This window comes from Acanthochromis polyacanthus, chromosome 15, assembly GCF_021347895.1.
Source record: "Acanthochromis polyacanthus isolate Apoly-LR-REF ecotype Palm Island chromosome 15, KAUST_Apoly_ChrSc, whole genome shotgun sequence".
NCBI classification, from domain to species: domain Eukaryota; kingdom Metazoa; phylum Chordata; class Actinopteri; family Pomacentridae; genus Acanthochromis; species Acanthochromis polyacanthus.
In genome coordinates, this window is record NC_067127.1 from 2,115,683 (window position 1) to 2,129,733 (window position 14,051).

The window sequence follows — 14,051 nt, forward strand, 5'->3', positions numbered from 1 at the left end:
TTCTCAACACACCTGTCTCTCCACCTTACATACGCGTCCCAGCATGCTCATGCCCTCCAGAGAGTCTCCATCTGGGTGCAGTTTGTCCCTCATTTTCTTATCCACGGGAATCTGGCCTTTTCCCAGAATCTGATCCACCCTGATGTACACACACATAGCGACGTTATTACACTGGAAAAATAACAACGCTGTAATATAAGCAGGCATCCGAGCTTCATTTCAGGTTATCCAGCGTCAGAAAACAAAACCTAAAGCAACAGTGGGACGTTAGTAAAACACACACATGTATTGAGTGTAACACCACAAAAACAAAGACAAAAACACACCAAAAGTGTACGTTTTTCAATAATAAAGAAAAACTACATGCAGCGGTTCAATTTACCACAGTTTGAGTTTTACAAGCTTTAAAACTTGAATATAAACTTACATAATCTAAACAAGAAATCGCGTTGATGCCAACGATATTGCCATGAAAACTATTAAAAGGGTAGTGGAAGAAATTATTGAACCATTTACGTATATTTGTAACTTATCTTTTCAAAGTGGTCAATTCCCATCCAGTATGAAAATTGCGAAAATTATTCCGATGTATAAATCTGGTGATAAACACAGTTTTTACAACTATCGCCCTGTATCTCTGTTGCCGCAGTTCTCCAAAATACTAGAAAAATTATTTGACAAAAGATTGCGTAATTTTATTGATAAATGTAATTTATTATCTGAAAGTCAATATGGATTTAGAAAAGGTAGGTCAACATCTCTTGCCTTAATTGATTTAATGGAGGAAATCTCAACTTGTATGGATGCTAATAAATTTGTCGTAGGAATTTTTATAGATTTACAAAAAGCATTCGACACCGTCGATCATCAAATCTTAATTAAAAAAATGGAGAGCTACGGCATCAGAGGAATAGTCAAACAATGGTTACAAAGTTATTTGACTGAGAGACTTCAATATGTACATATGGACCAAAATAAATCAGGGTATAGGAATGTAACATGCGGGGTTCCACAAGGATCAATACTGGGTCCCACTTTATTCATAATGTATATTAATGACATGGTTAAAATATCCAAATTGTTTAAATTTGTACTTTTTGCAGATGATACAAATATAATATGTTCAGGGCATGATATGAAACAACTTTTGGTGCAGATAACGGTTGAATTAGTTAAACTAAAGAAGTGGTTTAATGACAATAAATTATCCTTGAATAGACAAAACTTATGTCATTTGGTCAAAAAAGACATAATATACCTGTACAAATTATTATTGACAACATCACTATTGAGAGAGTGAAACAAAATGTATTTTTAGGTGTTGTAATTGATGAAAAGATATCATGGAAACCACATATTAGTTATTTGCAAACAAAAGTTGCCAAATGTGTTGGCATTATGAGGAGAGCTAGTCATGCTCTTAATCATGGTGCACTACTTATTTTATATAATTCATTTGTAATGTCATATCTAAATTACTGTGTTGAAGTCTGGGGTAATTGTTATAAAACCAGTTTACTTCCTCTAATTGTATTACAAAAGCGGGCAATAAGAGTTGTGCATGGTGTACAGTATTATGACCATACTAATCCTCTTTTTCTAAAATTGTCTAATCTGAAACTATATGATCTGGTCGATTTTAAAACAGCACAAATAATGTTTAAGGCATCTAGAAACTCTCTTCCTGCAAATATACAAAGTCTTTTTCATGATAGAAATATCCATCATTCTTATTATTTGAGAGGAACTAACATGCTTTATCAACCAAAAGTGAGAAGTACTTTAAAATCAATGTGTATTTCTGTTCGTGGAGTTCAATTATGGAACAAACTTACAGAAGATGATAGAACTTGCAAAAATATTAATCAGTTTAAAAAAGCATTTAAAAGGAATGTCATGTTGAAATATTTGCAACATAGAGACTGATGCCTTTGGCTGTGTGGATGTGTGCGGGCACTGGAAAGTGCTTACACACATTCGATGATGATGATGATGGTGATGTTGATGTTGATGATGAGTTGGGTGGGGGTTAGAGTCAGTGATGATGGGCCCGTCTGTCTTTGCATGTTATCTCTGTAGTTAGTTGTTTTTTGTTTTTTTCTTGTATTGTTGTATTGTAATGTTTCGGTGATGGTGAGTGGGGGGTTGGAAATTTAAAAGCTTTTGCTTCATCCATCCCCTTTTCAAACCAAGATATAATTTTATGTCTGTTGTCCAAAGAGCTGTGTGCAGGTTGAAATAAATTTACGGAACTGAACTGAACTAAGCGTTTTCTGCAAGTAAAACTCAGCATTGCATGTCAGAATTAGACTCACAAATACAACTCAGTAAACACAAACATTCCTGCATACAAAAAACACCAACACTGAGGTTATTAAATGTGTGCATCATTGCTTATTCAATTCACAAACTTCTTTTTCCATTTCAAAAAGGTAAAAAAATAGAAGAAAACTTTAAATTTTGCGTTAAAATGTGCTACACACAGTGCTGCTTTCACATTACCAGATAAACTAACAGGACAAATGAGCTTCTCTGCTCTTTAACGCTGAATTAGTGACGTTAAATCACAAAAACACTCACAACTGCACACACAGTAAGGGAAAAATTAAGAAGTCTGGAACTGCAGATGAGCTCTAATGTGGGTTTGTGTGCTTTTTCTACTCGTATGACGACACATTTGTGTGCCAGACGGGATTAATTAAAACCTTAAAACCATGTGGGTGGAGTTTAATGTGTTAAAATGATCCCGCTCTGGGTTAAAAAAATAAAAATAAAGTGGGAAGTGCAATGCTATTTAATATGTAAAATCTAATATGTGTGCTGCTGGTGTAAACCCTCCAGTAGTCACTGCATGTTCTGGTGTAAACTCCAACCATCTGCTTCTGTCAGAAAGTTCATTAAAATGCAGATAATTTGCATCTGTTTGCAGCGAGACACTTCTGCAGGAAACCTAATTGGATTCTACTCTTTTCTGAATTTAAATCAAGTGAAATTAAAGCAACCCTGCGTCAGAGAGCTTCTTCCTGGTGTTGCTGTAATAATAGTGCAGGGCTGGAGAGGACACGTTCCTGGATCGGCTACTTAGGCTGGGACCAGAGCCCGATGCACTGGAGGAAGGAGAAACACCGGGTCAGATAGAACTTTCTCTCAGTCACACACTCTGAAGTCTGAAGCACAAATGAACCGGAAGTAAATGACAGAAGCATAGAGAGGAAGGATGGTAATATCTGTCAATCACTGCCAATTAAACTCATCAATTAAATCCTTCAAAATTGAAGCATCAGTTTTGGACTTTTCCTCACTTCTCGTGATCTTAGACACACTTTTCTGCTGTTTTTAATCACCCTCATGGACAAGAAGTGTGAAAAATCCCCTTTAAAAATGACTGACTTCACAGAAATGCAGCTGAAATCCAAATTAGATGATGTAAAGTGCCGCATTAAAGCCATCTCTATGAATCCACAGCTTTTATCATTGAACACACTTCACACCAAAACTCAGAAACTACAGAAAACAAGCACTGTGTTTTTCTCACAAACAGTAAAGTTATTCATTCAGCACCAAAACACACCAGATGACAGAAAATATCAAGAGCTTAAAGAACTTTAACTTAAAAAAAAATAGTTATAACTGCACTTTGCTGCCCTCTAGTGAAACAACACACTCAGATTTGCTTTCAGTTCAAAGGGGAAAACATGATACAGTTATGTATGTATAAGTGAGTAAAAAAAGTGGATTATATTGTATTCTAAAGGTAAAAAATTAGAAATAAAAAAGCTTATAATTTTCATGAATAAGTGGAACTTTACTACTGTGAATAAATTCCAGATTGGGGCTTTTAAGAAGAATAAATTTGACACCACAACTCCCAACTAATCGAGGTCTCCAGGCTCAAATCAGGATTAGCACACAGTATGCAGGACTTTTTGTATCATAGTTAACATTTTTGCTGTTTTCAGGCCTAAAATCAACATATAATTACAATAACCAAACACCACATGGCATTTTAGAGAAAGATTCTTCTAAAATATTATATATACAACTGAGTAAAAGTGAAATTGAAAGTTATTTCTAAAGATATTGCAGCAAACCCGCTGACACACTAAATGACGACAAACAGACTGAAAACAGCCACAAAGGGCTGCAAAATGACCACAAAAATACCTAAAATGAACATAAAACAGTCTGAAAATGACCAAAAAAGACAAAAAATGATCACAAAGACACACAAAACAACCACCAAAGCGCACAAAATGACACAAAATGACCAGAGAAAAACACAAAATGACTCCATGAGACAGATAAAGTCATATAAAGTCAGAAAATGACGAGAGATGAATGATGAGAGACACACAAAATAACGACAAAAAAAATGCAAAATGACCACAGAAACACCTAAAATTGTGACAAACAGACTGAAAACGACCAAAAAAGAAACAAAGTGAGCAGGTCATGTGATCTGGAATTAACACACTTCCAGTAGAGGTGTGTTTGTAACGGGGAGCTTCGTGAAAAGGGATTGAATTTATTATTTTCCATATAGAAATTTGATATTCTGCCAAAAAGAAATATGTGTCATGATTATCTCATCTTAATAAAAAGAAAACAATCCAAACTATTTCTGAATCAGCTCATTTTATTGTTGTTTAGCTCATTAGAAGGTGGTTGGTGTTAAATTCAGACGGTTATTTTGTTGATATTTTAGTGATATGCAGTCATTTTTTATTAATAAGTGACTGTTTCCGTGATAAATAATGATGGAATGATCACAAACTGAACCCACATTATAACCCAGTGTTTGAGCTTGTGAAGGACCTCTGCAGTGGTGTTGAAGCATATTTGGAGAAATAAACGATTCATCAGAGCTGAAATTAAAGCCACACCTGGAACCACCACTAGTTCCTACACCTTTATAAAATCTGGTTCATATTTTCAGGGAAATCTTATCTTTGAATCTGACTTTAAAAAGCCAAACATGAGTGAATGCATGCAGCTGGACCCAGACATGACGGTTTGGTTTGTTAGTGAGGAGGACGAGGACAGGGACGGGGGCGGGGCAGCTCTAACCCCAGCGCTGACTGCTTCCTCCGGGTCCGGCTGTAATAAAGCTGCAGGGAAGGAGAGGGAAAGGACTCGGCCCGGCGGCTCAGAGGCCTCGGAGGAGGACCCACTACAGTGTCTAGTCTGAGAGAGAGAGGAGGACACATGGACAGAAACACTCTGACTGGTGAAAGGTTTCATCTGAAAGGATTTCTGTGAAGTGATTTAAAACCTCTACAGCAGGGGTGTCCAACATGAGGCCCGCGGGCTAAAAGTGGTCCTCCAGAGGGTCCAATCCGCCCTCAAAGTGTAAAAACTCCAGAGAAGACATTAACTGCAGATTGTAAATTAGTAAAACTATAAATTTAAAATAATTTGTAGACCAGGACAAGTTGTTTGGATCAGAAAGGAAAATACTAGATTGTTCTTTTGTCATTTTGTGTGTCATATTTGTAATATTTTGTCTCGTTTTTGTTGTTTTTTGTCGGATTTTTGTTGTTCGTTTCATGTTTTTGTTGTTTTGTTTCTGTTTTTTTGTCATTTTGTGTTTTTTTTTATCTCGCCTGTGTTGTTTGTCTTCTTTTTTGTCAAATTTGTTGTCTCTTCTTTGTTTTGTTTTGTGTCGTTTGTCTCATTCTTGTCATTTTCTGTCACTTTGTGTCTCATTTTTGGAATATTTTCTCCTGTTTTTGTTGTTTTTTTTTGTCTAACTTTTGTCATTCCTTTAATGTTTTCGTCTTTTTGTTTCTGTTTTTTGTAGTTTTGTGTTTCCTTTTTGTCTTGCTTGTATTTTTTGTCTTATTTTTGTCATTTTGTGTTTTGCTTTATTCGCTGTTTCATGTTTCCTTTTTTCTTGCTTGTGTGTTTGTTTACTTTAGTCTAGTTCTGTTTCCTGCTTTTGTCTCGTTTTCCTGGTTTGTCCATTGTTTGTCGCTTTGTAACTTTTCTGTCTAATTTGTTGTCTTTTTTGTTTTGTTTTGTGTTGTTTTTCTCATTTTTGTGTCTTTTTTATCATTTCGTGCCTCGTTTTTGTAATATTTTGTCTTGTTTTTGTTGCTTTTTGTCTTTTTTTGATCATACAGTAACATATTAGATTGTTCCAGATAGCTAAATGAAATTAAAACTATCATTTTTCCTCAGTATAATTGACAGTATTACTTTTAACTGCTCTATTCCAGCTGTGTTTTAGCTCATTTAGTTTATTTCAGCAATGTATTGAACTTATATATTGCCTTTTTCTATTTTTAGATGCTGCATTTCATTTTCCTTCAGGATTATTTAGGTTTCATTTTATCTTATACTTCAATGCTCTTGGTCCACTGATGTTCAAGCTTCTCTGGTCCTTTTGTTCAGAAAGTCCTATCAGGATTCTCCTCAGCAGCGTGTCTGATTTCTCCCTCAATGTCCCAGAAGAAGAAGCCAACGGTCTGCCGACAGACGTCACTCGCTTTTGGTGTGTTTCCATTGTTTGCTTTGGTTCTTTCATTCGGGATCCAAGTGGTGAATTCATCCTGACTCACAAATCTGCTGAAGAATTTGGACTGAAAACGAGCCAAAACCGTCCTCAAAATTTCCACTCCGCTCGACTTCTAATCAGTGAACGACGACAAAAATTTGAGCTTTTGTGGACGGAGATATAAGGTTTTATAAATGGGAGCTATGTCTCTTTTGGTGCAGCTTAGACAAGACAACCACCTGTTTCTGGTACCTCTAGAAGCACTTTCAGTCAGTAAAAAATGTCACTATGAAGACAAAAGAGATCAATTTAACAAGCTTTTCTTCTTCTTCTTCAAATTTAAAGCTTTTCTTGAGGAATGTTTGCTTTTAAACTCTTGGAATCAGTAAACATGGTCACCATGAAGATAAAATATGGTCAATTAATGCTTCAAAATGAAGAAAATGGTCATTTTTTAAAGCAGGAACATGGAGATTTTGTACATTTAATGAGACTATGTGGCATTTGTTTCTTCACCTGGTCTGAAGCTTCCGGATGTAACACAACAATGAATATAAGCACCTTCATTGGTTATAAAATACTGATTTAATGGCTGGCAAGGAAAAGAATATGCATTATCTTTTTTATTACACAAAAATGGTCAAATTTAAGACTTTTCTTTGGGAATTTTTGTCTTTAAACTCTTGCAATTTGTAAAAATGGTCGTCAAGAAGACAAAAATGGTCAAAGTTTGGTCAAAGAATGCTTCAAAATGTAGAAAAGGACTATGAAGATGTTGTGCAATGTGGTATTTATGTGTTTCCTCACCTGGTCTGGAGGCTCTTGATGCGACACAACATGTCCAGGTGTCCTGCTGAGTACTGCTCAATGACGTCCTTCACGTCGTACGGACGCAGCGTCTCCTTAAACTTTTTCTTCGCTACGTGGAACTTCATGATCCTGCAGAAAACACAGAAAACAAATAATAAGGTGAGACAGTGAAACCTGAAGGTGTAATGACGCCAAACAACCATTAGATGGAAGCAGCAGCTTTGAGAAAACCCACAGGAGGCTCCTCGCTCATCTTTTTTGAGTGAAATAAAGAGAACATAAACTCTCAGGAGTATCTAATGGGAATCCAATGTTTCCTGGTGCTCTTGTCGAATCCGTAACAACTCAAAAGGAACGCCTCTGAAACTCGAGTGCAGCCTTCTATCTGCTCCACGTTGGCGAGCCGAGCCACCGCTGGGTGAATAATATTGATGCAGGTAAGCAGATCTGGGCTCTGGGTTCGGTCGGACTCCGGATCCTCTCCAGCTGCCTGTTTTTCTCACTGTCTGAATGGAAACACCGGCGACAGATGACCCTCTGTAATAACAGTCCTGGCAGGGGGAGGGTGTCCGGCCTTCAACCTGACACCCTGGGAAAGCCCTGGGCTCCGGCTGCCCATGGAGGCCTGCTGGGTGGGAGCAGGACGGCTCTGGATGTTAACCTTCATAAAGCTGACAAAATTACACAACAACTGAAGCAGCAACGGACTGAAGCTGGTACATCTGTCTCGGTTCATAAACTATAATATAAAGTTTTACTGAACCCTGGAGCTGAACTGTACGAAGAGAAAATCAATCAATCAATCAATCTTTATTTATAAAGCCCTTTTCATGCCAGGGAGCAGCTCAAAGTGCTTTACATAAAAACAATGCAACAATTAAAAGCACTTAATACAAGAGATATAAAAACAAACAAACACACACACGGGAATTAAGAACACTTGAGGAAATGCTATCTCACACAGACATTCTCTATACACCGCTTTATCCTCACTGGGGTCATGGGGGGTGCTGGAGTCTATCCCAGCTGACTCTGGTGAAGGCAGGGGACACCCTGGACAGGTCACCAGTCTGTCACAGGGCTACATATACAGACACACAATCACACTCACAGACAATTTAGAGTAACCAATTAACCTCAGCATGTTTTTGGACTGTGGGAGGAAGCCAGAGTACCCGGAGAAAACCCACGCATGCACAGGGAGAACATGCAGACTCCATGCAGAAAGATCCCAGGCCAGGATTTGAACCGGGGATCTTCTTGCTGCAAGGCCAAAGTGCTAACCACTACCCCACTGTGCAGCCCGAAGAGAAAAACAAACCAAATCAGAAAGACAAAAAAACCCCTAAAATAGTCCAATCCAGTGCATGATATTACTGAGGATAATTAAACATTTAATTCAACAACTTGGAAACCCTCAGCACAGTTCAGTTACATGGTTCAGTAAAGTTTCATATAACTTAAGGTACCAGGCTTCATTGTTTTAACAGTATTTATTATTTAATAGTTAAGTCACATTTTCTCGTGCAATTACTTCAGGATCCACTCAGATGAGCTTTTTAAATAATGTTCCCATCGGAATGATTGATTGGTGACACTATCCAGTCAGTTATAGCTGATTTTAAATGTATCTAATTTACTGAGAAAAAAACATGAAATCAGGGACAGATATGAATACAACTCAACTAAAATACAGCTAGAGTTCATTCCAGTGCATGGTATTACTGAGGATAATTAAACATTTAAAGTGAAAATGAATAAAACTTGTAGATTAGAAACAAATATGCCGACACATATCTCACTCTATTCACTGTAATCGAGCAGATGGCCCAGCTCGTTTACAGGAAAGACTTTTGTGGCCAGATGGGCAGAGTCTGAGCCGAGAAAGTCGTCAGATTTTTTTTATTTTAATCTCTAACAGTTCAGCACATACAGTATGCTGGGATCACGGTCAGATCGATGATAAGACGGTGAGAGAATGAAAAGCTTAAATCAGAGCGACTAGAGGAGGAGGAAATGTTCGACATAATTAGCAGTAAAATTAACAGCATTAATTGACGGATGACTAAAAGATGCAACGCTGCAAATGTTGAATTCGGCTCCAACCTCGGATTAAAATTTCAGATCTTTCATTTGTGAGGAGACGACGGCAGTGGAACCAGGTTTTTACACCAATGACTCATTTTCTGTTAATTATTTAACAGATACAGCTGAACATAAGCTGCTTCACTGGCTGTAAAATATTCATTTTGACGAGGATAATACCGGTGACACTGTGACATCTGACGGATTATTACAAGAAAATGGTCGAATTCAAAGCTTTTCTTTGGGCATTTTTTCTTTTTTACAATTTCAACAGTAAAGAAATACTGAAAATATGGATAAATAGAGTAAAGAAAAGCTCCTGACTGGGTAAGAACTGCTAAAGCGACATAAAACTAAGATTGTCACATCTGGATTCTTAACATGCAGAAAATTATACAAAAAATAATACTCTTCATTCGTTAAAGTTGCTCTATATTAGTTAAGATGCTATATTTTATCTGAAGTTGCTCTAAATTAGCTAAAGTTGCTCTATATTAAAGTTGCTCAATATTGAAATTGCTCAATATTAGCTAAAGTTGCTCTACATTAGTTAAAGTTGCTTTAAATTAGGTAAAGTTGCTCTATATTGAAGTTGCTCTATATAAGTTAAAGTTGCTCTATACTAGCTAAAGTTGCTCTACATTGAAGTTGCTCTATATAAGTTAAAGTTGCTCTATATTGAAGTTGCTCTATATTAAAGTTGCTCTATATTGAAGTTGCTCTATATTAGCTACAGTTGCTCTACATTAGTTAAAGTTGTTCTATATTAAAGTTGCTCTACATTAGCTAAAGTTGCTCGACATTGAAGTTGCTCTATATTAGCTAAAGTTGCTCTATATTGAAGTTGCTCTATTTTAAAGTTGCTCTATATTGAAGTTGCTCTATATTTGCTACAGTTGCTCTACATTAGTTAAAGTTGTTCTATATTAAAGTTGCTCTACATTAGTTAAAGTTGCTCGACATTGAAATTGCGCTATATAAGTTAAAGTTGCTCTACATTAGCTAAAGTTGCTCTACATTAGTTAAAGTTGCTCTATATTAGGTAAACTTGCTCTACATTAAAGTTGCTCTGTAGTAGCTAAAGTTGCTCTATATCAGCTAAAGTTACTCTTCTGGTTCCAGTATGACTCTAAACTACGTCATACTTGAACCAAAAATCATTTTTTTCATTCCAATCTACCATTTCTTGATGCTAAATCCTCGTTTTCTGAGGGTTGAAAATTTACTTTCTCACAATGAAAAGAGAGAAAAAATAAAACGTGGCGAGGATGAGAAGAAGCGTTGGACTGAGAATCATTTGGCGCCGGTTGGATAAACATTTGAAGAGCGAGATCACACCACTTCCAAGTCACCACACATTCATTCAAAAAAAACAAAACAAAAAACCCACAAAACACTCTGCCAAGGACTGCATGAAAACTCCCCTCTAACCCAGCGGTGGGTCGTATAGATAAAGACAGAAAGATGCTACAGAAAGAGAAGAAAAACAGAGAATGTGTTTGAAGAAGCATCGCTGGACGGATCAGACCAGGGGTGTCCAACATGAGGCCCGTGGGCCAAAAGTGGTCCTACAGAGGGTCCAATCCGGCCCTCAAAGTGTAAAAACTCCAGAGAAGACATTAACTGCAGATTGTAAATTAGTAAAACTATAAATTTAAAATAATTTCTAGACCATGACAAGTTGGTTTGATCAGAAAGTAAAATACTAGATTGTTCTTTTGCCATTTTGTGTCACTTTTTTAAATTTTTTGTCTTTTCCTTTTTTTGTTTTTTTTTGGTCTGACTTTTGTCGCTCGTCTCATGTTTTTGTCATTTTGTTTTTGCTTTTTGTCGTCCTGTATTTCCTTTTTGTCTCACTTGTGGCTTTTTTTTTGTCTATTTTGGTCATTTTGTGTTTTGCTTTATTTGTTTTGTGTATCATTTTGTGTTTCTCATTTTTGTCATTTGTCCATTTTTTGTAACTTTTTTGCCTAATTTTTTGTCTCTTTTTGTTTTGTTTCATGTTGTTTGTTCTGCTTCTTGCTTTTGTCATTTAGTTTAATTTTTGTAATATATTCTCATGTATTTGTCATTTCGCGTCTCGCTTTTGTCATTTTCTGTCTCATTTTTGGAAATATATTGACTTCTTTTGCTGATTTTGTCGTTTTTGTCTGACTGTTGATGACTGTCTCATGTTTTTGTTGTTTTGTTTCTCAATTTAGTCTCACTTGTGCTTTTTTTTGTCCTATTTTTTGTCACTTTGTGTTTTGCTTTATTCTTTATTTGTGTATCTTTCGGGTCATTTATGTGTTTCCTTATCGTCTTGTTTGTGTCGTTTGTTCATTTTTTTGTTGCTTTTTAATTTTTTTGTCAATTTTTTTTCTCCTTAGTGTTTTCTTTCGTGTTGTTTGTCTCATTTTTTGTCACTTTGTGTCTCATTTGTGGAATATTTTGTCTTGTTTTTGTTGTTTTTTTTGTCTTAGTTTTCTCATTTTGATCATAAAGTAAAATCCTCTCCGGTTCAGTTCCAGGTGACTAAATGTTGTGTTCCTTTGTAGACACTCTGTGATCTGGAAGTTGTAATGTGGAAATGATAAACTGAGGATGAATGTCGCTGAAATTGAACTTATTTTTCTTCATAAATGTACGACTGTTCTCGATGTTTTGTCAAAAGATATTTCTTTAAATGTGAACGTTTTCAGAATGCACTTTTTTCCATTAAAACAAAGGAAACATTTGTGGTTATTTATAGGTTATTATGCTCTGATTTTACTGGTCCAGTCCACTTCAGATCAAACTGGACTAAATGTGGAACTAATCTGAGCTAAGATGAGTTTGACACCGCTGTATTAAATGCTGCTACTTTCATACATTTAATCATTCAAGGCCGGCACACTGACCCATCCATGATCCTCCCTGATCAATACAAACAGACACACATCATAAACAGCCTCTGAAGAAAGTTGTAGCTCCGACCGATCAATAGAGATCAGATCACCAGCTCAACTTCTGAAGACCAGAACACAGGAAAGATTGTACGATCGACAGCGAGTCGGTCATAAATAAATAAAATATAAAGAAGAAGGTAGTTCAGCACATCAACGATCGATGGGTAACTCTAGAGCTGTCACTGACGTTTCACAATCAATGAACGCTGGTGAGAAGAGAAGTCCTAAGAGAGGAGATGATTATACGATCGATGAGACGGCCTTTAGACGTTCCAACGAACCACGAAATATGTCAAGATAGAAAGCAGCAGCAATCACAGGGACTTACATAAAACATCTCACATTTCATGGCTGCAGTCACTCATGAAATGGAATCTAAATATTTAAAACTAATCTTACTGCAAAGTTTGGTGTTTTGGAAGATATGCTGAGAATTAGAACTGCAAGGAAATGAACGAAATTCTGTTAAATATGATTAATACGAACAACCTGGTTCTGTTCAAAGGTAACAAAACATACAAATAACTGACTACCACCATGCTTCACATCATGATGCTGCCACCACCATGCTTCATCATGATGCTGCCACCACCGTGCTTCATCGTGATGCTGCCACCACCATGCTTCACATCATGATGCTGCCACCACCATGCTTCACATCATGATGCTGCCACCACCGTGCTTCATCATGATGCTGCCACCACCATGCTTCACATCATGATACTGCCACCACTGTGCTTCATCATGATGCTGCCACCACCATGCTTCACATCATGATGCTGCCACCACCGTGCTTTACATCATGATGCTGCCACCACCATGCTTCACATCATGATACTGCCTCCACCATGCTTCACATTATAATGTTGCCACCACCGTGCTTCACATCATGATGCTGCCACCACCATGCTTTACATCATGATGCTGCCACCTCCATGCTTCACATCATGATGCTGTCTCCACCATGCTTTACATCATGATGCTGTCTCCACCATGCTTCACATCATGATGCTGCCTCCACCATGCTTCACATCATGATGCTGCCACCACCATGCTTTACATCATGATGCTGCCACCACCATGCTTCACATCATGATGCTGCCTCCACCATGCTTCACATCATGATGCTGCCACCACCATGCTTTACATCATGATGCTGCCACCACCATGCTTCATCATGATGCTGCCACCACCATGCTTCATCATGATGCTGCCTCCACCATGCTTCAATCATGATGCTGCTGCCACCGTGCTTCAAATCATGATGCTGCCACCACCGTGCTTCACAGTGGGGATGGTGTGTTTGTGATGATCTGCAGTCTTTGGTGACTGTCAAGCTTAACATCTAGTCCGATGGTCTCATCAGACCAAAGAACCTTCTCCTAGTCGACTTGAGCGTCTCCAACAGGTCTCATAGTGAACTCCAGTTCAGATTTAATATCAGCTTTAATAACAGTGACTTCCTCTTTACCATTCTCCTGTAAAGCTTTAAATGGTGAATAAACAGCAGATAGATTTGTACACCGTTTTAAGTGTGGCACTTAAATGATGTAAAGATGCTCTGGATGCCAGCAGCAGCTCACCTGACGGCTCTGATGACAGCTTTGAGGGCGGCCGACAGATCCTCCACCGTTACGTCACAATGGCAGCCTCTCTCATCAAACGAGTCCTCCGTCGCCATGCCGGCGTCCACTGAGGGAGACAGAGCGTTGATTCATCAATAAATGTAGCCC

At 37.5% G+C, this 14,051-nt stretch overlaps 2 protein-coding genes across 2 annotated transcripts in view; one reads left to right on the forward strand and one right to left on the reverse strand.

The window, feature by feature from the left end:
* slc17a5 (solute carrier family 17 member 5) overlaps nucleotides 1-14,051 on the forward strand; it is a 950,640-nt gene that overhangs the window by 72,625 nt on the left and 863,964 nt on the right. The gene's annotated exons all lie outside the window — the stretch shown is intronic.
* kcnq5a (potassium voltage-gated channel, KQT-like subfamily, member 5a) overlaps nucleotides 1-14,051 on the reverse strand; it is a 157,503-nt gene that overhangs the window by 4,937 nt on the left and 138,515 nt on the right. The window contains 3 exon segments of the mRNA XM_051959839.1: nucleotides 13-139; nucleotides 7,304-7,435; nucleotides 13,902-14,010. Coding sequence (XP_051815799.1) covers nucleotides 13-139; nucleotides 7,304-7,435; nucleotides 13,902-14,010 — 368 coding nt within the window.